The sequence below is a fragment of the Nicotiana tomentosiformis genome, chromosome 4, assembly GCF_000390325.3.
Source record: "Nicotiana tomentosiformis chromosome 4, ASM39032v3, whole genome shotgun sequence".
NCBI lineage: Eukaryota > Viridiplantae > Streptophyta > Magnoliopsida > Solanales > Solanaceae > Nicotiana > Nicotiana tomentosiformis.
The window spans coordinates 87567881-87589632 of NC_090815.1; the positions used below are offsets into that span (position 1 = coordinate 87567881).

Below are 21752 nucleotides of genomic sequence, written 5' to 3' on the forward strand. Positions count from 1 at the left end.
ATCCTCACTTTATAGCATGTGTAACAACAATAGATTATTGAAGGACTAACACATGTTGAATATCTTGAAGCAAAATAGGATACAATAGCTTCCCAAATTCTTTATTTTCATATATCGCCCAGGTCGCCGGATACTTGCCAGAGTATTTTTCATTGCTTGACATTGATAGATCTGTGTGTTAGCAATCTGTCTACCAGACAACGGTCATAATTGATTCCATCCGTGACCTCTAGTTCTCCCAAATCCAATCAAGCTAGATCTTCAATTGTACGAGAAATATCATCCATTTTACTATCAGTCAAAAAGCAAAATCAGTCACAAATAAGAAAAAAAATAAAACAAATATAGAGCGAAAAAAACTTATCAACTCAGTCATAAAGGACACAGACAACCACAAAGAGCAGACAATATCAAAGACATACAACTTAATTTGTTTAAAAAAAGAGAATTAGATGAAAATCACGGTGCCATAGTGGTGGAACGAGGATGTTAACTGCAAAGAAAGTATTAGCATCTAGGGTTTTAGTTGGCGATAGTAGGTGTTACGCAGAAGCGAGAGAGATGTAATTCTTTAATTTAAAAATGTAAATTGTTTGTGATGGCCTACATCATGCCTTCAGAAGCGATAATTTTGGCTTGTTTATCGCTTATTTGGCATGCCTCGTCTCGTGCAAATTAACTTGTTATGTATATAATAACATACTAAGTGTGATCCCATAAGTGAAATCTGGGAAAGGTGAGTATGCAGACCTTACCCCTATCTCGTTAGAGATAAAAAGACCGTTTCCAAATTAACTTGTTATGTATAAGAGAGGAAATAGTTGCCATATTTCTTCATTGTGTATTTCGTTCAACTTGGATGGACTCCATCCATGCCAACATGGAACAAATGGTTTAAAAAACAACAGCAGTATACTTATCAACCTATTCGAGTAATAAAAAGGTTATCGTACCAATATGGATTAGTGAGTTTTTTGCATTATTCTTTATCTTAACTTTATATGAAAAAAAATTAAATATTGTTATGAGAGAGGTTAAATGAACTAAAACACGAAGTGAGAAAGTACTAATAACACTAACTATCGTCAAGAAGAAATATCAATACATAAGATATATTTAGGAGTCTGTTTTTATCAATGTCCTTAACAAGATATTATACGTTGATTAAAATTTATGTTCCCTTGATTATTTTTAAAAGTTAGAAACATATTTTTAAATAACCTGAAAGCAAAAACGCTTTAGTACACTCTCTCTCTATATATATTATTTATTTTTTCCCTACACTATGCTAACCATATTAATTAATCTGGGAACCAACTTTTAGCTAGGCTAATATAAACCTATTGAACTTTTAAGTACTTCAAAAACTAATAATGTGTTGAGCCAATCAAAAAAAGAAGCTATGAGTTTGTTAACCATCATATGCGAAAAGTCATGATTATTTTTCTTAAAATTAATTATGAACTCCCGAAAACGAATTAGAAACCTGTTGTCGTCAGTTCTTTTTCTGTTATTTAAATCTTCAGATAAATTTTTTAAGAAAATGAAAATCATAGAAATTTTGCTCTATGTAAAATCACCTTTTGTAAAAAACATTTAAAAGAAAAAAAAACATTTTCGAAACCTTTTTCATGAAAAAAATGTATAAGAAGGCTCCGACCCTAACGAGGTACTCCTCCATGTTGCTTCCGTCCTCTCTTCACAACTAAAATGAGTTGCCAGAACAGTAAAACAGAAGAAACGCCCGACGAACAACACAATACCTGCAAAGACCCTAAACACAAACCCTTCTTTGACGTTTACGGCCCTCAGGTTTGGAACTTTTTCATGTTATGTATATATGTGTTGTGTATTTACAACGGTTCTACTATTATATATCATGAATGTGAATTCATTTGGCTTATATTATGAGTTTTGTTTTTGGTTTTTTTTTTGGGGGGGGGGGGGGGGGGTTGTTGAGTAATCTGTATTTCATGGATTTTTGGTTATTAATGCACTAGTTTACTGGTTTATGTAGAAAACCAGAAGGGAGAAAAGAGTGAAGGGGAAAAAAATTAGAAAAGGGAAGAAAACCTTTTTAGAGCTTGTGGGGTGAGTTAATTTAATTGGTTTGTATTGGCTGGATTTTCAATGTTTAAAAGAGGAATTGTTTTTTAAGAAAGCCTTTTTTAATTTTAAAAGAGGAATCTTTGGTGAGAGAAACGGAGATAATTGCTAGTGAGAAATTAGTGCTATCAGGGGATATGTTTTTGATTGTGGATTAGATTGAAATTGGTTATAAAGGCATTAACTTTGGAAAAGAATTAGTTCTGATAGAAACTCAAAATGGAGAAAAGAGACGAGTCTAGAAAAGTGGGAAAAGAATGTATCTTTTTTAAAACCGATAAAAGAACTATCTTTTGCAATTTGCAGACTGATTTCATTTAAGCGGGTTGTATTGTCTAGACCTTTTAAGTTGCTCTCCTGAAGAAGAGGAATGTTGTTTGGAAAAATTAATATATGTGTTATTGAAAATTTGGACCGCCATTACATGCTATTCCTGTTGTGAGCATCATTCTCCATTTGGTGGTTGGTAGTTATTTTTGTTGTGTTTGTTTTGGAGACAGTGGTTATGTTGTTAAATTTTCCAGAGTAGTTGTGTCTGATCCGTTAATATATGTCATTGTGCAAGAGAAACTATAACTCGATACATGCATGTTGGTTGAACTGTGTATAAATGTCTGTGTGATTGGTATTCAAGTTTTGAGTGTGATGCAGGGGAGAGCAGATATTGTTTTCAATCAACCAGAATCCAACTCAACCTTGAACCTTCAAGTATGTTCTATAACATACTGATCGAGTTTATTTGTTCTTATTTTACAAGAGGTTAGAAGTTGATTTATCATGCTTAATGTGATAATACAGGACGTGCAAGGTCTTGTCACGTGGGTGCTTGCTGATGGGTTCATGCCGTCATGGGCTTTTATCAAAGTAATGCATTTCATGCATTTCTTTGCGTGTTTTTTCGTGTGTCTCTTTATATGTATATTCGCTCTTTTGTAATCCTTCGATGAAAATCTGGTGAGGACAGGTTGAGATGTCCTTACCCTGAGATTTATCATTCAACCGGAGTCCTTTTCAAGGATTCATTGCTTGCTGGATTATTTATATATATATGACGCAGATGTATAAATAACCTAGCCAACAATGATTCTTTGTTAGGTGGTCTAGATTATACTGAAGAACGATAACCTTAACTGTTCATTTGCATCTCCAGACTAGATAGATGATCTAGGTTTTGCTAGTGACCTACATTATGGTATTAGACACAGATAGTTGAAATCTAAAGAAGTATGTGGATGGTTATATAAATCAATATGGAGTATCTGATTTGTGCAATTATGTGCTGTTAGATTCACTTACTGACCCACCCATTTGAAAAGAAATAAGTCATGTCTCCTTTATGTCTCTTCTTGACACATAGAATGAAAGAAATCGAAGATTTGTCCAAAATAGCGGGGACAATGTGAAATGAAAGATCATTTTTAATTGTTAGTCTGGTGTAAGGAAAGAATACCATTCTGACTCAGTTGAGTCACATTGACAACTTGTAAATATCTGCTGACACGGATTTGGTGTTTATATTATAGAAATTATGGACTATCAAAAAAAGGGAAGAAAAAAAGAAAGAAATCAATTTTGGACTTATTTCCCATCTTAGGTGTTCACATTGACATATTTTGCTGTATGTAGCAAATACCTGTATGAATTCACAAAAATACATTTGTACGCTTCCCTTCATTTAGTAATTTGCAGTCTTCGAAATTACCCTTCATTTACTAATATGCAGTCTTAGACTCAGCTTTATTTTTTATTCGTAGATAATTCAAATATTAGTTCCTGTTTTTGACTTTTATGTTACTGTGATGAATATACAGAATCTACCATCAGCACACATAGTTGCAGTATCTTAGATGTCATTGTGAGTCATTAGGAGAATGAGTTAGTTGCGAAGATTTTCTTACTTGAGTTCGAGCTCTATTTGAAACAGAATCAATGAAATTTTGATAATACTAAAGAAATGGTTATGGTTTTACTTGCTGTTGGGTCTTTTGTCATATGAGATTCGAGGTGTTGTACATCCTGAACTTTTAATATTTTGCACATTTGTGATTTGACATGTAGGGAGATAGAATTTAGTTAATGAAGGTACTTGTTTGGCTTTTGGATGGTCCGAATCAGTTTTCTGATGAATAATATCTTCCTTAGAGGCTGAATGTAGTTACTTCTTTCCCTCCTTCTTTTTGCATGCAGAACAAGCCTTTGATCCCTAAAGTGGTTATGCTGTATGTTCCTGGCCTTGATGCCGCTCTATATTTATCACAGTCTAAAGTGCTCAAAGGTTTCAAAGAATGCTGTGGTATTCCGAGGCCAGTTTTAGCTCTCAGGTTGCTTATACATTAATGTTTGAATAATCAATATCTTATAACTCTTGTGTTACTTGTTTTTAAACTTTTTGGTACTCTTCTGTCAATGGAAATTATGGTTTTCTTATTATTATTGGCTGTTGTCATGGTAGTTGTGTATCAGATGGAAATCAGACAATAGATGCACTCCTTACGTACAAATCAAAGAGGAAAAGAAAAGAAGCTGAGCACATTTCACCAAGAAACACCGAGTCTTCTGAACAAGGTCCGAGTCTGATCCAAGAAAAATTCTAAAAGTCTTTGTTGCAACTCCTTTGTTATTGTGGCTCCACTTCTGGTTAGTTTTAAGATGGTAGAGGTTCATTTGCTTGTGGAAGGAGGTCTAGAAACGACATGCCTGGTAAAGCAGGCACATTCTCTTCCAACTTTATATCAACAAGACTGCTCTGTTCTATGTTGTAATTTATAACCTTGTGTGCACCTTTCTAAGATCTGTTTATGTTACACTTTTTGCCCCCTATGAGTTTTAGAGAAGCTTCATGGATGGTTCCTGCTAGAATGGTTAGATTTTCTGCTGGCTGTTAAATTAGAGAACTGGGTGAATACTCTACCAAGACTTTTCAGAAATAGACAAGTTGCTTGATTTTATTTAATTTGGATTTGCTTAACTGCTCTCTGCTTTTTTCGCCTGTTTTAATTCAGACAAGAGCACTGCTGACAACCCCAAAAACTGAATTTAACAGTTAAAGATTCTTCTGAACAGTTCTCAATTGTGCTCTTTGTGCTCTGGTTAGTCAATATGGTCTGATACTTGCCTATAGTTTCTCGTCTCTTGTGACATAGCAGGTTTGTCGAGTGATGGCATAAAGCATATTGTCTAATACGCCATTCACTTGTTACCACATTGATTCTTATTTGCAACCCTAGTGATTGAAAAAAATGCTCATAGTGACTGATTTGAGCAAACATCCTGTTTGGAGCCGCAGCAAACTTTTTCCAGATATGCAAACTCAAGAGCAGGAGTTGAAAATAATGACTTTTTCTTTCCCCATCTTCAACGATGTTTAAAGGTCAAAGCATGAAGGATAGAATTACTTTAGTAGCAGTTGTAAATATCAGTAAAATGTTGAATCCTTGTCTCTTCCATGAATAAACAAAAATGCGACTCTTTTTGCAATATATGAACTTAATAATGGTGTGCCTAGTTTTTATATACTGAAGATAGGCTATCTCCAAAGATCTGACAAGTAACAAGAAGATAAGATTTAGAACTATTATATTTCATTGAGGTCTATTGCAGATATTTAAAATTATAAGTCATGGAGATTTTCAAAAATAGGTCTTTGTTTGAAAAGTGGATCTTTTTAAGGGGAGGGTATTATATGCACGCAGGAGCAGTCATAAATCAAAAAGGAACTTCTTTTCCCCCTTCCACTCTCTTATGTTGTGTTTCGATAATACCCAAGTTTCCAAGCACGCCTTAATCATCCCCTTATTCATGCAGGTGCTGAGACTCCCACTACGGAGCCTCTATCTTTTGTTGACCTCAAAAAGGATATACCATTTCCCATCAGTTATTACACACTTACGGATAAGGAACTAGAAGAAAATGGATACTGTTATGACCAACCAGGTGACATGCATTCCAAGAACTTGAAATTTATTGAATTATTTCATTAAGATTATTGACATTTACCATGGTTTTTCATTACCCATGTAGAATTTCTTTCAACGCTCCCTGCTCCTTCAGGAACATCTCCACATGAAATTTTGGCCCTTGACTGCGAGATGGTAACTTAACAGCAATTTAACTTTATCTGTTCATCATAATCTTATGGTTTAGTATTTCTAAAGTACTTATATTGCATAAGGATGCTGTCTGCTTCTCTTCATTTCCTTACTCCATGAAGATAAATATTTGAGAAGATGGTGGGGATTTTAATTATGACTAGTAATGTTTTTAGATGAGATAGTAGCTTAACTATTACTGCATCTAGATATCTTTGACAAGTTTGGTGATGGGAGGAGACTTCGATTTATCAGTTTATGTGATTCAAAAGTGATGTATATTATATAAAATATCAGTTCTGAGGTAATGGGGATAAAAGTTGTGTTCAGATTAGTTGGACTTAAGAGTTCTGAAGATGGTACAAGAAGTTAGAGTTCTCAAGATTGTACAAGAAGTATAACGTACTTTTCTATCAGTGTGTTCCGCTGCAAATAGCCTTTGCTTTGAACCTCGTGTGGTTTGTCTCATCAATGTTATTCAATGATAGAAAGGCTCTTCCACTGCTTGCTATTGCATATACATTTTATCAAGAAGCTTCTTTGTGTTGCACGTGAAGCCAAAACAATAACTTTTGATGTATCTTCTGTAGGCAGGCTGACAGATATGTTATGCTTGCTGTTCTTAATTTTTTCTTTTCTTAACTCGTTACCTTTTTGGGCTGGAGCAGGGGAAATGCTTGTTTATCATTGATTCATTGTTCTTTAAATTGGAGGCCTTGCAAACAAAGCTCATTTCATTTTACTAAGAATATCTGTCTTTGTAGTGTATTACAAGGGAAGGCTTTGAGCTTACCAGAGTGACACTAGTGGATGTTAAAGGACAGGTACTTCATCTTATTTCTTTTCTTGCTCAACTTTTCGTCCCTCGCTTGCATGACAATTAGGTGATCTCTATATTACTTTAATAGTTCCATTCTGTTTAAAGTTGTTTCCTCATCATGTAGTTTGGTCCATAGTGAGTTGTTTTCTATGTAGAAATGCCATTTATCCTGATCTTTTGACGTTTTATTGGTCATTTTGCCTTTGTGAGAGGTGGTCCGTAATTAGTTTATGTGAACCAGCCTTGTCAGGAAACTTTATTTTAATATGAACCAGCTGGCATATGTCAGGATTACTTATTTTTGTAGTTGACCACTGTTGTGATCCAGGCACCTTTTTTCGTTAAAAATATAGCAAGTCAGCAGGTATATATTTCCCTTTATCAATCAATCAACAATCAAATACACCCAAAAAAAAATAAAATACACCTCAATACCATCTAGTTGGGATCGCCTATATGAATCGTCTATATCCTTCCCGCACTATTTGGGCTATCTGCAATAGTTTAATATGAATCAGACTGCATATATGTTGGGATTGTTGATTTGTATAGCTGAAACCTGTAGTGATCCAGGCGTCTTTTTGAACAGATGTAACAAGTTAGCACATTTATATTGCCCATTGGTCCATGCATCATGTGTTAATGGCTATTATTCCGTTGTATGTGTTTTACGCGAATTCGATGGTCTACCAAGTTCTTTTTGCTTTTTTTATCCTCCTGTATGGTCATCAAAAGTCTCAACTTGATGTCAAGTATACCTCCCTGGCCTGTTTCGAGAGATTTTGATCTGTGATCAATTGTCTGATGGTCTTTCAGATGATATCAATAGGACTACTGCTTTTTCTGTTGCTAATATCATTAACCATTTGCAGGTTCTACTGGATAAATTGGTCAAACCATCAAATGACATTGTTGACTACAATACTAGGTGCTTATGTCTGCTAACTTCTAAATTTTCAGTTGATCACACATGCTAAAATATATACTTAGTAGATTCGAGAATTAGCCACCATATTATTGTTGAAGTCTGTTTTTTATCAACTTCCAAATGATTTTTATTGTGTTTCTTTTTTATGGAATTTGCTTTTCAGTGGTATTCAAATGGTGTATCCATGTTAATAGGCATTCATGTGTTACTGTCGGAGCTTGATTTTGTTTTTCTTTGACTCTTATTTGATCTTAATCAATCAAAAGAATGTCCCGCATGTCAAGTTTTCATGCCTGGTTTAGTAAGAGTTGACTACTGTTACCATTTTGATCTTGGGGCTGCCATATAAGTTTGATTAAATCGATGAACTTTATTGTGTATTTAGTATTTTCTTGAGCGCAAAAATTTGGAGTTTCAGGTAATAATAAAAACTACCTAGTATAGTTCATGGAAAAGAGAACTGAGACGCTATATCTTTTTTTTAATAAAGGAACCAAGCCAAGATAAATCTGAGAATAGATTAATTTTTTGCTTCTTCCTTGTCTCTTTTTTTAAATCATAATGGTGGTGTCCGGCCAACTTGTGTTCACCTCGACTATTCCACCGAGTAGCTGCTACATCCCACTAGCACAGGTACCGGGTACCTCTACCTACCAAGGTTTTCGCAGATACCAAGTGTCATTTGTCTCCGTTGGGATTTGTACCCTGGCTACGGTTTGCACCCACTTCATTGACCACTGCACCATGCCCTTGTCTCTTATTTCTCTGTCTATTATCTTTTAAGTTTTCCTTATTTTCCAGTCTCTCATTGCCATAAGTAAAAGAAAAGTGCTCTCTAAGACGAACGGAAACATGGAGGGGGAAAAGGACACAGTAGGAAGAAGAATAAGAAAATGGAACCAAGAAAAAGATATTACTAAAGACTCGAGCTTCATAGCCAGGACCTAATCTCCCTCCACAGCTTCCCCTTTTCAGTTTCGTTTGTTCTTTTAATTTTAGGGATAAAACCTTTTCCTGTTAACCATAAACAAAAAGTTTCTTAGTATTTCCTATAAAATCATTCTATTTCTCTCTCTCTCTCTCTCTTTCTATTGTCTCTCACCTTTTTATCTTTATATTTCCACCAACCTTATCTCCTATGGTAAGTATTCTCGAAATTCTAGACCTCCATTAAAACCAACTCAACTCGCCTCAAACCACACTTTCCCAGCAAGGTATCGCAAAAATGGCAGAAGGGTTATGTGGGTGGTAATTCGGGATGCATTTTTTTTTTTTTTTTACTTTTTTTGATAAGGTAACACAATTGGTGTGCAGTTTGTAGGGCAATAATTTTTATCCTTTTTTTTTTTTTTTGTTCTCTGTGTTTTTCCATTTTATATTGTTATGGGGTAGAGCGAGTGTAATTCCATTCTCGGCTTAGTGAGGGACAATGTGGAAACAGAACTGGATGGATGATTCAAAAGAAAACTGTTGTTTAAGAATACAAAAGTCAACTTTAGGAGTTTTGTGGGAAAGATAGCTGTTTATTCTCACTTTCTGATTGTGTCTTGGTGTTGCTATCAGTTTCTCATAGAAAAAATAGCTTCTGATTTTATTTTCTTAAGTTCATTTTTAAAGATTGTTGCATTTTCACCCATTTCTGACGTCGAAGAAGATGGTTTTTTTTTTTTTTGGGGTGGGGGTGGGGGTGGGGAAGGGGGAGTGCTCAGTGGGGAGGCTAACACAGCTGAAATTCAACTTGCAGTTGCTGAACTCTGCCAATTTTCTTCTGATGTAGGCGAAATAAAATTTCTTGTTTATTAGCTAAAATGGTTGCTTTTTTGGTAAGGTAACCTAAAATAGTTGTTAAGCACAAAATTACTTAACGATGCAGGAAAAAAAATATTTTCCCAAAAACAAAGAGGAAGATAAAACTAATAAACAAACTTAGGAGTTACATTCTCTTTCTTGAAGATTTTAGTCTTACAGTCTGTTCTCTAGTTTTTTTTTTTTTGGGTGGGACGGAATCACATCAACTCTGAAGGCAAGTCTTTAACTTGAAAGAACACCTTTAGCTTGTTTGCAGTTTAAATATATATGCTTCCTCTCTTTTCATTAAGTGATAGCCTTGCTTTATGTTTAGCAATCTGAACTTTTGCAGGTATAGTGGAATTACTTGTCAGATGTTGGAGGATGTGACTACCACTCTTAAAGATATCCAGGTTCATCTGTAGAGCCTTTCATCTGCTAGCCTCTTTCTTCCATTTTAATAATTGGAAATGAAGCAATCATCATTAATAGTTTCTTGCAGATTTCTTGGACATGCATGGTGGATGATTTGCTATACATGTCCTACTTGTGTTAACTATTTTTTCTTTCTTCAGGAGGAGTTCTTGAAACTGGTTCACAAGGAGACCATTCTGGTTGGGCATTCCTTGGAAAATGATTTGTTAGCCCTGAAGATCATTCATAATTTGGTAATCGATACTGCTGTGTTGTACAAACATCCAAGAGGATCCTACAAAGCTGCTCTTCGCGTTCTGAGCAGAAAATTTCTCGGCAGGGAGATACAGGACTCGGGCAATGGGCATGACAGCATTGAAGATGCAAAAGCTACTCTGGAACTAGCACTACTAAAAATAAAAAATGGTAGGCTATTTCCTTTCTAGTTTTGATAATGAAAAATGGTAGGCTATTTCCTTTCTAGTTTTGATAATGAAAAATGGTAGGCTATTTCCTTTTTACGCATGCTAATGCGCCACTAAATCAGTGTTATCAAAGGCGAAAAGCGCAAAAAAGCTCTAAGGTCTGGTAGGGCTTTAAGCGCAAATAAAGCGTGGGCTTTAATGAAGAAAGACGCAAATAGAGAATAACTACAAATATATATGTGTAGTCCAAAACTAATTTCTATAAGCATGAATACCAAATATATGGACAAAGAAGTTGAAGAAAATTTACGATAAAGTAAAATATCAATTGTTTAGTGTCGCCTCTTTAGGATTACGCTCGTTGGTAAGCAAAAGTATGTCTTAGAGTCTTGATGACAATACTGAAGCGCCCGCTAAGCGAGGCGAAGCGCTCAACATGTTTGAGCCTCGTTTCAGAGCTTAAGCGCGCCTTTGATAACACTGCACTAAATGTTGTGTGCTCTAAACTCTTAGAGGCCCTTTGGTTTGGTATGGTGGATGCAAGAAAGAAGGGAAGGGTGCAGGGATAGAGCTAATTGCATGATATGAAAGTGTTTTTTTTTTTGCTTTTTGCCTTTTCTCCTTTAGGTTCCTCTTGGTCTATCCTCTCATTAAGTTGGGCCCAGAAATGCTCTGAACCAATGGAAGGCCATGTTTTGGCCCTATTTCTCCAGCATATTGTCCTTTCTGTTTGGATTTCAAACTTGAGAGCCTCCTCCATTCTTCTGTTTGGGAAAATCCGGGACTTAGTGTCTGGTGCCATCTTTGGCATCACCTAAGTTACTCCTGTTGACCCACATCTGTAGTGAAGGTAACAAAAAGAAATCACCCACCCTCCCACCTTTACCTTCTTAAAACACAATCTGCTTTAGCATCTAAGTGTCCAATTTGTCTCAATTTTTAATAATTTTAACCTCTTAACACGCTAGAAATGTTGGAAAAAGACGTGCTTGCCACGTGTCAAAACTATGGGGGACACTAGCTACGGAATTTTCAAGTTAAGGTGTGTAAAAGGGACCTGGTTCTATTAAGGTGTAAAAGGGAAATTAGTGCAAGTTTTTTTTGTGTGTGTGGTGGTGGTGGGGGGTGGGGGTGGGGGGGGGTATGTATTAAGCCCTAAAACATAATCTTAACTAATTTGTATCGCCTACATAGATCTTGGATATGGGAGCATAATCCCGCCCTTAACTTTCACTATAGCATGAATGAATTGATGCTTGCTAAACACATTTGTGACCTAAATGGTCCCTCATCATATAGATCAGCAGTTTGCATAATAGTTAGTGTTGTTAGAGACTAATTGCATCCGATAAAAAAAATGAGGCTTGTAGATAAATTGGAGGTAACATGTAATTTGAACTTTGTGGTAGATTATATGAAAACCAGACATACAAGCAAGCCCTTCTTGTGCTTTCTTTTTCGATCTCTATTTACCTTTTCTTTTTTAGCTTGTCCAAATGGAGTTCTTTTTATGCTATTTTATGTTGTTTATGATGGCCCATCACCAAATCATCTCCTTTTTGCTTTTTGGATCAACGCATCCTAGACTTCATTGGGCTGTAACTTCCTGAACTAGGGCCTGATTTTGGTATACCTCAATGTCAACGATTACTGCGGCAGAAGCTTCTTTCAGTTCTGAGTGACTCTGGCAAAAAATCCTCAATCATTGATCATATATCCATAGTGAGGAGATATGCTGCTGAATTGTCCCATACAATTCCAGTATCATCTGATGATGAAGCACTTTCAAAAGCCAACAAAGAGGTTAGTCAAAAGAATCTAATTTGCTAGATTTTCAGAAAGCAGACTGATTAGGAACCCAACAGCTCACTATACTGGCATCTCTCGTCTTCATAGGTCAGAAATGATAAAGTACAGTTTATCTGGACGCAATTTGCAGAGTTATATGCATATCTCAGGAAGCAAGCAGATGAGCCTGAGAAGCTAAATAAAAAGTTGGCAGAAATGATAGCATTGCTGACGTGTGAGAAAAAGTCTACTAGCAGAAAAAATTTCAAATATGATATCACCCCTGAACTGAAGGACATTCTGAGCCACATGAATCGTAGAGTCAGGAGCATTTACTCCAATCTTCCTCTAAATGCAATGCTTATTATTTGCACTGGTCATGGAGACACTGCAATAGTTCAAAGGTAAAATCTTATTTGGCTGAATTGTTTGTTTCCAAGGAATAAATGCACAAACTCCTGTTCCTCTCTCCCTTACTTTGAACTATGCATAATGTAAGTTACTTACTGGGTTTTAGTGTCAAGATTTAGCTTTAGCCTCTATAGTCGGATGGCTGGCCTTGGTGACTGCTGATGGTTTTCTAGATTATGGAACATCGTTAATATTTTTTGATAGCTGAATGACATTTATTGACAAAAATTGAGAGTCATTCACGTATAGCAGTGTAGGAGGTAGCTTATCATAGTTTTAGCATCAATCTTTGGCCACTATGCTAAAACAATTGCTTCTTTTTATTTATTTTGCTGATTTCTTGAACACGAGGTCATATTCCATGTCTTAGCAAGCAAGCTCACAAAATTTAGTAGCTAATGCATTAAGGCTCATATGGTTTGTTTCATTAGAGAAATAATCTTGGGTGTTTGGTTACCATTTTTGTTTCTTACATATATCATACATGCGTAACTTATGTGATAGTATATGCAGTATTTTATGTTGATTTTAATGTGGAATAACAAAATGCAAATATTAGCATTACATGTATTAGAACATGTAGTTTTTCAAAAATATTAGAATCTTTTTGAAAATAAACTTTTCGTGGTTGAAAAAGAATTCAGGATTTATTTATCTCATATTTTTAGTATACTTCATTCAACTTTCCTGTGAAAGTGTTGTTTTATTGAGAAAATGAAAATTATTTAGTTTCTAATAGTAGTACTTTAGTTGTTTCTTAACGCAATATTAAAACCAATTCTAGATCGGGCAAAGTTTTTACCTAGGCCAAGATTATTATTGGAAACAAATCTTTATCCAACTTAACACCAAAACCTTTTTTTAGATATGCATCATATATCTAGAAAAGGTTTCAATATGAAGAACCAAACATCTAAGAGAATTATGATAATCCAGCTATTATTATTAATCATCTTAACACAATCCCTACTTTATAAACTGTGTATAACTTGTTCGCAAAACTAAATGAGTCCTTACTGCACTGCGTAGACAGGTAGTTTTCCTTGCCAGATTAAATGGTACCTCGCCACAGTATATGCCACCTCTCTGTTTCTAACAATTGCTAAAATCACATGAAGTAATCCTGCTAAAATTTGCCTGATAATCTCAAAACTGTTATTTTCATTTTTCTCTATAAATTTTTTGAAGTCTTAAAGTTGTATTTTCTACCAGTAATTGTTACAGAGACCTCTTGTTTATCATCACGAAGAGAGAATCTTTTTCCCCCTCAGGCTAACAGTTTTTCTCTATTATATATTCTTTCTTCAAAACTTTCTGCTACCTCTTCTTAGCCTTGATCTTTTCCCAAAATTGGATAAAACGTGTGGTTAAATGTTGCCAGTTGTTTTTGACTCTGTCTATGCATAAATAAGTGCTCCACAGCATGTCCTTTTATTGTCCTTTTCCTCTACTGATCCTCTGGGTATTTGTGGGGTGGTATGTTTGTCCAGTTTAATTCCGAGTGATTCAAAAATCTTGTATTACTTTCTTGAATAAGTGGCCAGTCATATGGAGATCGAGGAAGTATCTGATTTCCTTTCTTGTAGTTGCCAGTCGTTTTGTAGTTTCAACGCTGATAATATGTTAGTGCTAAGCAAATCTGCTGTTTTTTTTTCCTTTTTGTGCATGCAGAGTGAGGAAAATCTTGTCGGAGCAGACGGATGCCTCAATGTCCCGTGAGAATATTGTTAAAGTCTTGGAAGAGTTGCAGGCACAAGCTGAAGTTGGTTTGTGCTTTGTAGGTGTCAAACACTGATCACATCTGTTATTTTACATTATATTCTACAAATTATAGTAAGCACCTTTATAACCCAGTTTATCAGGGTAGAATTAGACTAGGAAGTTGCGAAATGAAGCGACTTCCTATGAGGGAAAGTTTTGATGTAAAGGTAGTTGCAAACTTGTATTTTAAAGGTGTCTTGTTGCTTTTCATTGGCTATGGGGCAGTTAATGAGGAGCTGAACCACATATTAGAGTTGTATGGCCAACTTATTATACTTTTTCTATGTTCTTGGCTATTTGTAGGTTATATGCTATATTAAAACCTGTGTCATCTTTTACTATTATTGTTTTTGCTTCTTCTCTTGGTATTGCGTCCACTGATTTCACTGACATTCACAAGGTCAACAGCCAATAGCCAAGGACGAACAACTTGATGATTAAGGTGAAGACCTAAGTAGTGCTCCACTAAGAAACTGATAACTATTCGTTGAGTTGAATTAGAGGATTTGGACCAAAATTAAAATCCAAGATTCATGTATCCTACCTTAAAGTTTATTACAATAGTTGACTTTCAATTTCTTAAGCCAAAGTTGTAAAAGCCATTGACTATGCGGGGTGGTCTTGAATTTTTCTTCCCATGTTGGGCAAACCTTAAAGGTCAAAAGGTTTTGCCCTTTGAGCTTAAATTTTGAATTTTCACCTTGAAGGGCAGCGTGGTAAAAAAGTCAATACCACCCACTTCCAAGGTCATTCTTGTAAATCACCTGAGTTTGTGTTCCTGATTCAATTTCTTCACTGATGATCAGTTTGGACACACTTGGACTAATTCATTGCACATACAACTACAGACATAAGCACATTACCTTAGACTTCAATTAGCTTCTTCATACATCAGAATTTCTCTAATTAAACAAGCTCGACCTTGAAAAAAGGAGTGGCTGGCTAAAAAGCTCTTGAGCATTTTAACTTGACCACTGAAGAAGGGAAATGCTTGTTGGGATAACTGCTATTTACCTGGCCAAAAGCGACTGCAGTATTTGACCCATTGGGTGTATATGGCGTGGAACTAAGGTAAACAACGTAGAAAAAACGCCTATTTTTGCGGTTCACAAAAGAAGGGAAATGAGGAAACCACAAATTTTCCTCAAATTTCTTGGTTATATGCAGGAACTAGATGTAAGACTTAAGCATGAAATTGCTCTTGATCTAGTTCAGAATCCTCGTAGACTCACTTTATAGATGCTCATAAAAAATGGTGAAAGGGTAGAAAATCACTTCAACTATCAAACTAATCAAAATCGTGGGCAGAAGAATAAATTGAAGGGTGTGAAAAGCTAGCTGAAGCTGAAACTGACATAGGAAAGATAAAAAAAAGAAAAAAGAAAAAAAGAAGTCTTATCTCCTAACTTCTCATCAACCTACATTAGCAGATATTGTTAATTTTTATCATCAATAGCATCAAAGTATATTATGTCATGCATTCTGATCATAAACACTGAATATTATCACAAAGTCAGATGTCAATACAAGTTGATTCGATGCACATTGTTTGTTTATATGAGAAAACCATACTTTGTAACTATTTCCAAGCTGAAGCAACAATCAAGCTCTTGTCTTCCCACCCAAAATGGAGTGCACCTGCCTCCTCCTTTGCTTTGTACCTTTCACTATATTGCTTGATAAGATTCTGGATCGAGTCATAGACGTTTCGACTAATTGGGGATGGAGTGAACCCAGCCATCATCATCCTAGCTCTCCATTTTCCTGCAACTTCATAACGCTCTATTCTCTCCTCTCCCTCACAGGCAACAATGTTTATAATATCACGCGCAAGACATTGCCGTTCTACATTAACCCTCTCTTGGCTATCCCTTGAAAGAGTTGCATCAAGAGACTCGAATACAGCAGAATAGTAGTTGTGAACTTCAGCAACCCTTTGTAGAAATGGGGTGGTGTTAGTGTTCATATCTTGTTCAACAACTGTTACCAGCTTCGGATTTAAGCTCTTCACCATCCGCAGAAGCTGGTCTCTCTGGTTGACTGTTGATACACTTTCATCAGGCATGTGATGGAGCTGGAACGCAAAGTTCACGATAAGAGCTTCGCCAGGATGACAGTTTAACATTGCCGGGGTGACTAATGCAGTGTTTGAAGCCACCGCTTGGAATTCAAAAGGGATCTTGAGATCTTTCGCCAGCTCTTCAAGCCTCAGTCCAATGACATTAAGGCCTCCAATAGCACGTTGAATAGATTCAGGGTCGTCTACCCCGGTTAACCTCAAATGGGGCGGCTTACCAGGCATACTTGCCAACGTCTGCAATAAAGTGTAATATTGACTTCCTTGGTTAATGTCAAAATCTATGATGTGAACTCTTTTCTCATCTTTAAAAGCCTCTAGGATTGCACCATTTGCCGCCATAAAACCAAACCTGAAGTACGGACATACTTCAAAGAGGACCTGCATTGCAGACAGTCTTTCAGAAAAGAGCGCTTCTTTACATTTTAGAGCTTTATAAAGACCTTTGCCGGATGTAGCCATTCGGGCCGCAAGAGCTTCAACCATGTAAGCTGCAGTCCTTTCAAGAGGTTCGCCTTGGATAGAGACCATTTGCCTCAGCTCATTAATCATCGACGATGCTTGTTCAATGTTTCCATCTTGAATAGCAGCAGCACAACTAAAAAGCATCTGCTTTGGAGTTTGTGGAGCAGTTACAGATATTTCCTTGTAGCTACTACTGCTACTGATATTAGAATCTGCGGATGTAGACTCCTTAGGAGAGTCATGAAGCAACACAGTTCCGATTTTGCTAAACCATTCATCATCTATGTCCATACACTGGCCACGAGCAAATACGTCATCCCCATCAACTTCGTTATCGTCAAAAAGTACCCTCTCAAGTTCTTGTAGCTTCAGTGTGACCCTTCCGTCATTGTATTGTAATGAATCTGGCCTTTGACTGACAATGTCTTCACAATCATATCTAACCTGACACGCATCATAGTCTCTTGATGGCTGGAAAGAAGACGAATGCCTCGGGTGAAATGGATTCCCGGAGACTTCTGAAGGTGATATGTTTAGAAGTTCTTCTGAAGGTGAAGGAGAGTCGAGCAAATACTTGGGATCATAACTGTCTGTGCTGCTAGACTCGGTTGCATACATAATCCCACGTGCATTTTTGGTGAACATGGATGTTGACAAGCCAGAGTTGTCGTTGTGATCATTTGGAAAGTAGAGTTTCCCATTTCCAATTGTTCTTACAGATCTAACTAAAGACATGGTTCACTTCTTATTCTTATTCTCAAAATAAAGTTGCTTGAATTTTGCCCTTACAAAAACTGCTACTCAATTGCGGGATCCCTGTAGCTGAATCTCGTATATGGGAGATGTTCTCGCAGCTACTGAAACATCAAACAGAGACACAGTCCAATTAGACAACAGAAAACCAAGTGTAAAAGAAGACAATATTAAACGACAGCTAACGGGAGAATCTCAACTATTTAGAAAGTGTAAAAATAGAAGAAATATGTATTGTTTTTAAAATAACCCTTGTGCACTGGATATCAAGTCAGGGAACAGAAGATTCAAAATTTGAGATTAGAATGCAGCAGGAGACAGAAGATTCAGCAGCAGAAAACGATTTTAGTGAAAGAATATGTACTCTCCTCCCCATTACTATTTGAAATCCTTGAGCTTTGAAATTAGTAACTAAATCTATGATACCAAGGGAATTAAAAAGCTACTCATCAATGATAGCAAGTCATCTCTACCAACAGGCAACAGCATCAACTCCCAAATCACTAAAACTTTTCAAGCTTAAGAAGAATTCTTTACGAAGAAATACTACTATTATCAACGACTTTCCATCATCCAAATGGAGTATACTTTGTGCCAGACTCCGGCAAAAGCTAGGTCTTACTTTTGTTAAGTTAGAAGTTTCCTTAATTTACTACTCATGCTCTTTCAGCACTTGAAGAACGATATCGGATTTACATGTCCGACGTTCACAAAAAAAAAAAAAAAAAGGAGAGAAAATCAAAGAGGATATCTAATATAACTAGTCCTTGCTATTTGTCATTTGAGACAAGGTATAAACAAGTTGGAAGCAAGAAGGCTTGAGCCTCTTAGAGACTTAACAAAATACCAAAAAGAACATAAACACCAACAAGAATAAAGAAAATATTCCAAAACCCTTTGATTTCAAAAGATCTATTCTCCTCCTGAATATGAATATGGTAATTACAAGGAACATACAGGTAAAGTGTCAACTCTAACTTCTCAAAAGCAATTAAGGGTAGTAGCATGATCCACACACAAAACAATTATACAGAAGTTTGTATCCAGATAAAGAACTCCATTTAAAAGCAACCGGCTGAAGAAAATATTCAGAGCCAGCCACCAAATTCAGAACCACAAACTAAGCAATAACCAGAAAAACAGAGTTGGTAAATCCACCCACGACCGTTAGGTCCTGGTTCGAGTCATGCTGGAGGAGAAGTGTGAAAACACTACAGATCCTCTTAATTTGGGACTAATTTGGCAGGGGTTAAAAAAAAAACCCAGAAAAACAGAGAAAACAAGAACAGTATTAAGACAAAGAAACCAAGACAAAATTTACCTGTCTAGTAGAACTCAGAAAGGGAAGATCTTTAGGCGAGTCAGTACACAGTAGAGAGAAAAATCAACAACAGCAATCTGCAAATTTCATGTGTAGATACAAATGAATTTCAGAATTGTCTTTGAAGGAAAGCAAACCCCTTTTGAGCTTTGACCATGGTACAGAATTAAACAAAATAACAAGTAAACAGATAGTATATACCTTTTTATGGTATATTTCCAATAAAAATATCTTTAGTAGGTACAAAACCAGCTGCAAGCAGATTAAACAATTTCCATGAGATGAAGAAACTTTCAAAACTAACTAAAAGTTTTAGTCTTTTGTGCCAAAAATTCAACCTTTATGAAAAAAAAATCAAAGTTTCAAAGACTTTACCAATAAAATTTAAAGAAGATGCCAAGAGAATTGAAACTAAGGAATTCAAGAAAAAGGAATGAGAACACTTACACCCTTTGATTTTTTATACTTGCAAAGAAGCTTCCTAAAATCCAAAAAATTCAACCCCTTTTACTTTTTCTTGTTCCACTTATTTCTCATGATATACTATAGTATTTGTATTTGTTTGTCTGCATGTTTATACCAACTTGTCTGACTCTACAAGAACAAGTTGTTTGACAACAAGTTTTTGTAAGGGTAAGCAGAATGATCCATGCCTGTTTTCATTTTGTCCCCACATGAAATACCAACTCAATCTTAGCCGTTTAATCAAAATCTTGTGGACTATGTTTCATTGTTACATGTGAGATGAGCATGGTTAACACGCATACGAGATGATGTTTTCATTTTTTGTTTCCTGTGTTTTGGTCTTATTTTTGTTGTGGTTGGTGACGTCGGAAAGCATCATTACTGCTACTATTTTCTTTGTAATTATTATAATATTTAAATTATTAATTTCCATTATAAATGTCAGACTATCATTGGTTTGCCCTCCCTCAGGAGTCAGGGGTTGTGCTTTTCTCTTTTTATATTGTGACTATCTCATCACAATTCGACACTTAAGCTGAAAAATGCGTTTATTTTACCGAAGTGTTTTTTTAAAAAGTTGTTTTCAAATAACTACTTTTAGACAAAAATAATTTGTGTTTGACTAATTAATTTAAAAAATACTTTTGAATAATAATTTATATTTGATCAAGCTTTTTAAAAAGTATTTTTAATTATCAAATTACAAATAAGAATATGAATAAATTTACTTAATAGTTAATATTATATGAATAAATAAATAATCTCAAATATTTATTATTAAAGATAATAATAAAGTTTTTTTTATTTTATTTAAGTAAAACATGAAAATAAAATTAAAAAGTACTTTACTCCTTTCTAGATGATTTAAATATATCAAAAAATCATTCAATAAATATAAAAGCATTCGTCCCAAAAATCACTATACATTAGAAAGCAATCCTAAAAATAAAAAGAAATATTTATACATTAAGAGAGTTCAATAATATAATCTCTAATTCTAAGTATTAGGTTTAAAATAAGTAAGTTATTTTGGTATATACCATATTTTGCTAAGAGTATTTTTGGTAAGAAAAAAAATCAAAACTGCTTCTGCTTATGCTTCTGGGGATAAGTTATTTTTTTCTGCTTCTCTAAAACTGCTTTTGCTTATTCCAAAAATACTTTTTTTTCTTCAAAAAAGTTTGGTCAAACACCTCAAGTTGAGGAAAAAAAAAAATTTTGAGAAAAAAATACTTTTGGACTGGGAAAAGCTTGGCCAAACAGGCTATTACTTTGGTCATTTGCCTCGTGTTTACTATAAATTGAAGAGTAAATTATATAAATTTTTATTATTGAAAATTTAAACTTTTCAAGCTGGTACTCCCATTATCTAATGTATGATTCAAATTAATATCTTATATATATATATATCAAAATATCATCAATAAAATGAGATGATAGAAATACTAGTATTATCTTTTAGAACATGGGGCGACTTTTTTTTTTCGGGGAGGAATAGGGGAATCATTTTAAGACTAAATTACCCTTCAAGAGGTTTATGAGGTTCCTGAGAAAGGGAAACTAAAAAAGGGCAAAGTAGACATTTGAAGGACTCAGTTGATAAGTGGTTCAACGCATGCTGGGGACCAAACTGTTGATGCGTTAAGCTTGAAGGAAATTTCGCTTTCTCATTATTAGTGTTTAAAGTTTAAAACCCTGCTCATATCCGTAACGTTTATACTACAGCGATGAATGCAAGTCGGGTATAAGTATGAATTTTTGTAAGCGATGCCAAAATTTATAGAAGAACAAAAATAATAATTTTAATTATCGTACTTTTAGACAAGAAATATGTTTAGTTTATTGGTTTTGTTGAGTGGTAAATTAGAAAAAATTCTGAATTAAATTTCAATTCATCACAATTTTTAACCACATATTCTCTCAAATATTTGCAAAAAAAAAAGTGCTAGCTGAGGTTCGAACCTCTAATCTCTTAGAACAAAATCAAACACATAACCAATGCGCCAAGAGACAATTTATGGCAAGTGGTGTCCTTTTTTTCCTACTTATCCGCTTTCTCACAGTATTAATACATATATTTAGTAAAAATTTTCGACGAATTAGTGTCGCTTGACACCGCTTGGATAAAATATGCATTCGGCC

The 21752-nt window shown here is 35.2% G+C and overlaps 2 protein-coding genes across 8 annotated transcripts; one reads left to right on the plus strand and one right to left on the minus strand.

Moving 5' to 3' along the window:
• The first annotated feature begins 1632 nt into the window (after positions 1-1632).
• On the plus strand, positions 1633-14870 carry LOC104118766 (small RNA degrading nuclease 5). Of its 2 annotated transcripts, XM_009630110.3 has the most exons (14): positions 1634-1812; positions 2758-2814; positions 2905-2970; positions 4294-4427; positions 4559-4671; positions 5911-6039; positions 6127-6197; positions 6959-7018; positions 7887-7942; positions 10083-10143; positions 10306-10570; positions 12185-12372; positions 12466-12761; positions 14440-14870. In XM_009630110.3, the coding sequence occupies exons 1-14, from the start codon at positions 1711-1713 to the stop codon at positions 14561-14563; spliced, it is 1722 nt and encodes a 573-aa protein (XP_009628405.1). In that variant the 5' UTR covers positions 1634-1710; the 3' UTR covers positions 14564-14870. The 2 variants fall into 2 exon arrangements, with proteins under 2 accessions (XP_070056076.1, XP_009628405.1); XM_070199975.1 differs by lacking the exons at positions 2758-2814; positions 2905-2970 and having other exon boundaries at positions 1633-1812.
• A 1092-nt stretch (positions 14871-15962) lies between these two features.
• Positions 15963-19769, minus strand: LOC104118767 (scarecrow-like protein 1). 6 transcript variants are annotated; one of them, XM_033652178.2, is made up of 4 exons: positions 19593-19761; positions 19347-19397; positions 19146-19222; positions 15963-17925 (listed from the first exon to the last, which is right to left on the minus strand). In XM_033652178.2, exon 4 carries the CDS (start codon positions 17804-17806, stop codon positions 16109-16111), a length of 1698 nt encoding a protein of 565 aa, XP_033508069.1. In that variant the 5' UTR covers positions 17807-17925; positions 19146-19222; positions 19347-19397; positions 19593-19761; the 3' UTR covers positions 15963-16108. The 6 variants fall into 6 exon arrangements, with proteins under 6 accessions (XP_033508069.1, XP_009628410.1, XP_009628411.1 ...); XM_009630115.4 differs by having other exon boundaries at positions 15963-17928; XM_009630116.4 differs by lacking the exon at positions 19593-19761 and adding an exon at positions 19521-19585 and having other exon boundaries at positions 15963-17928.
• Positions 19770-21752: the final 1983 nt, after the last annotated feature.

Coding starts and splice junctions, on each gene's coding strand:
- LOC104118766 (XM_009630110.3), top strand. CDS start 1,711: ATGAGTTGCCAGAACAGTAAAACAGAAGAAACGCCCGACGAACAACAC. Junction 4,428..4,558: donor AGGCCAGTTTTAGCTCTCAG/GTTGCTTATACA, acceptor TTGTCATGGTAG/TTGTGTATCAGATGGAAATC. Junction 7,019..7,886: donor TAGTGGATGTTAAAGGACAG/GTACTTCATCTT, acceptor AACCATTTGCAG/GTTCTACTGGATAAATTGGT.
- LOC104118767 (XM_009630117.4), bottom strand. CDS start 17,806: ATGTCTTTAGTTAGATCTGTAAGAACAATTGGAAATGGGAAACTCTAC.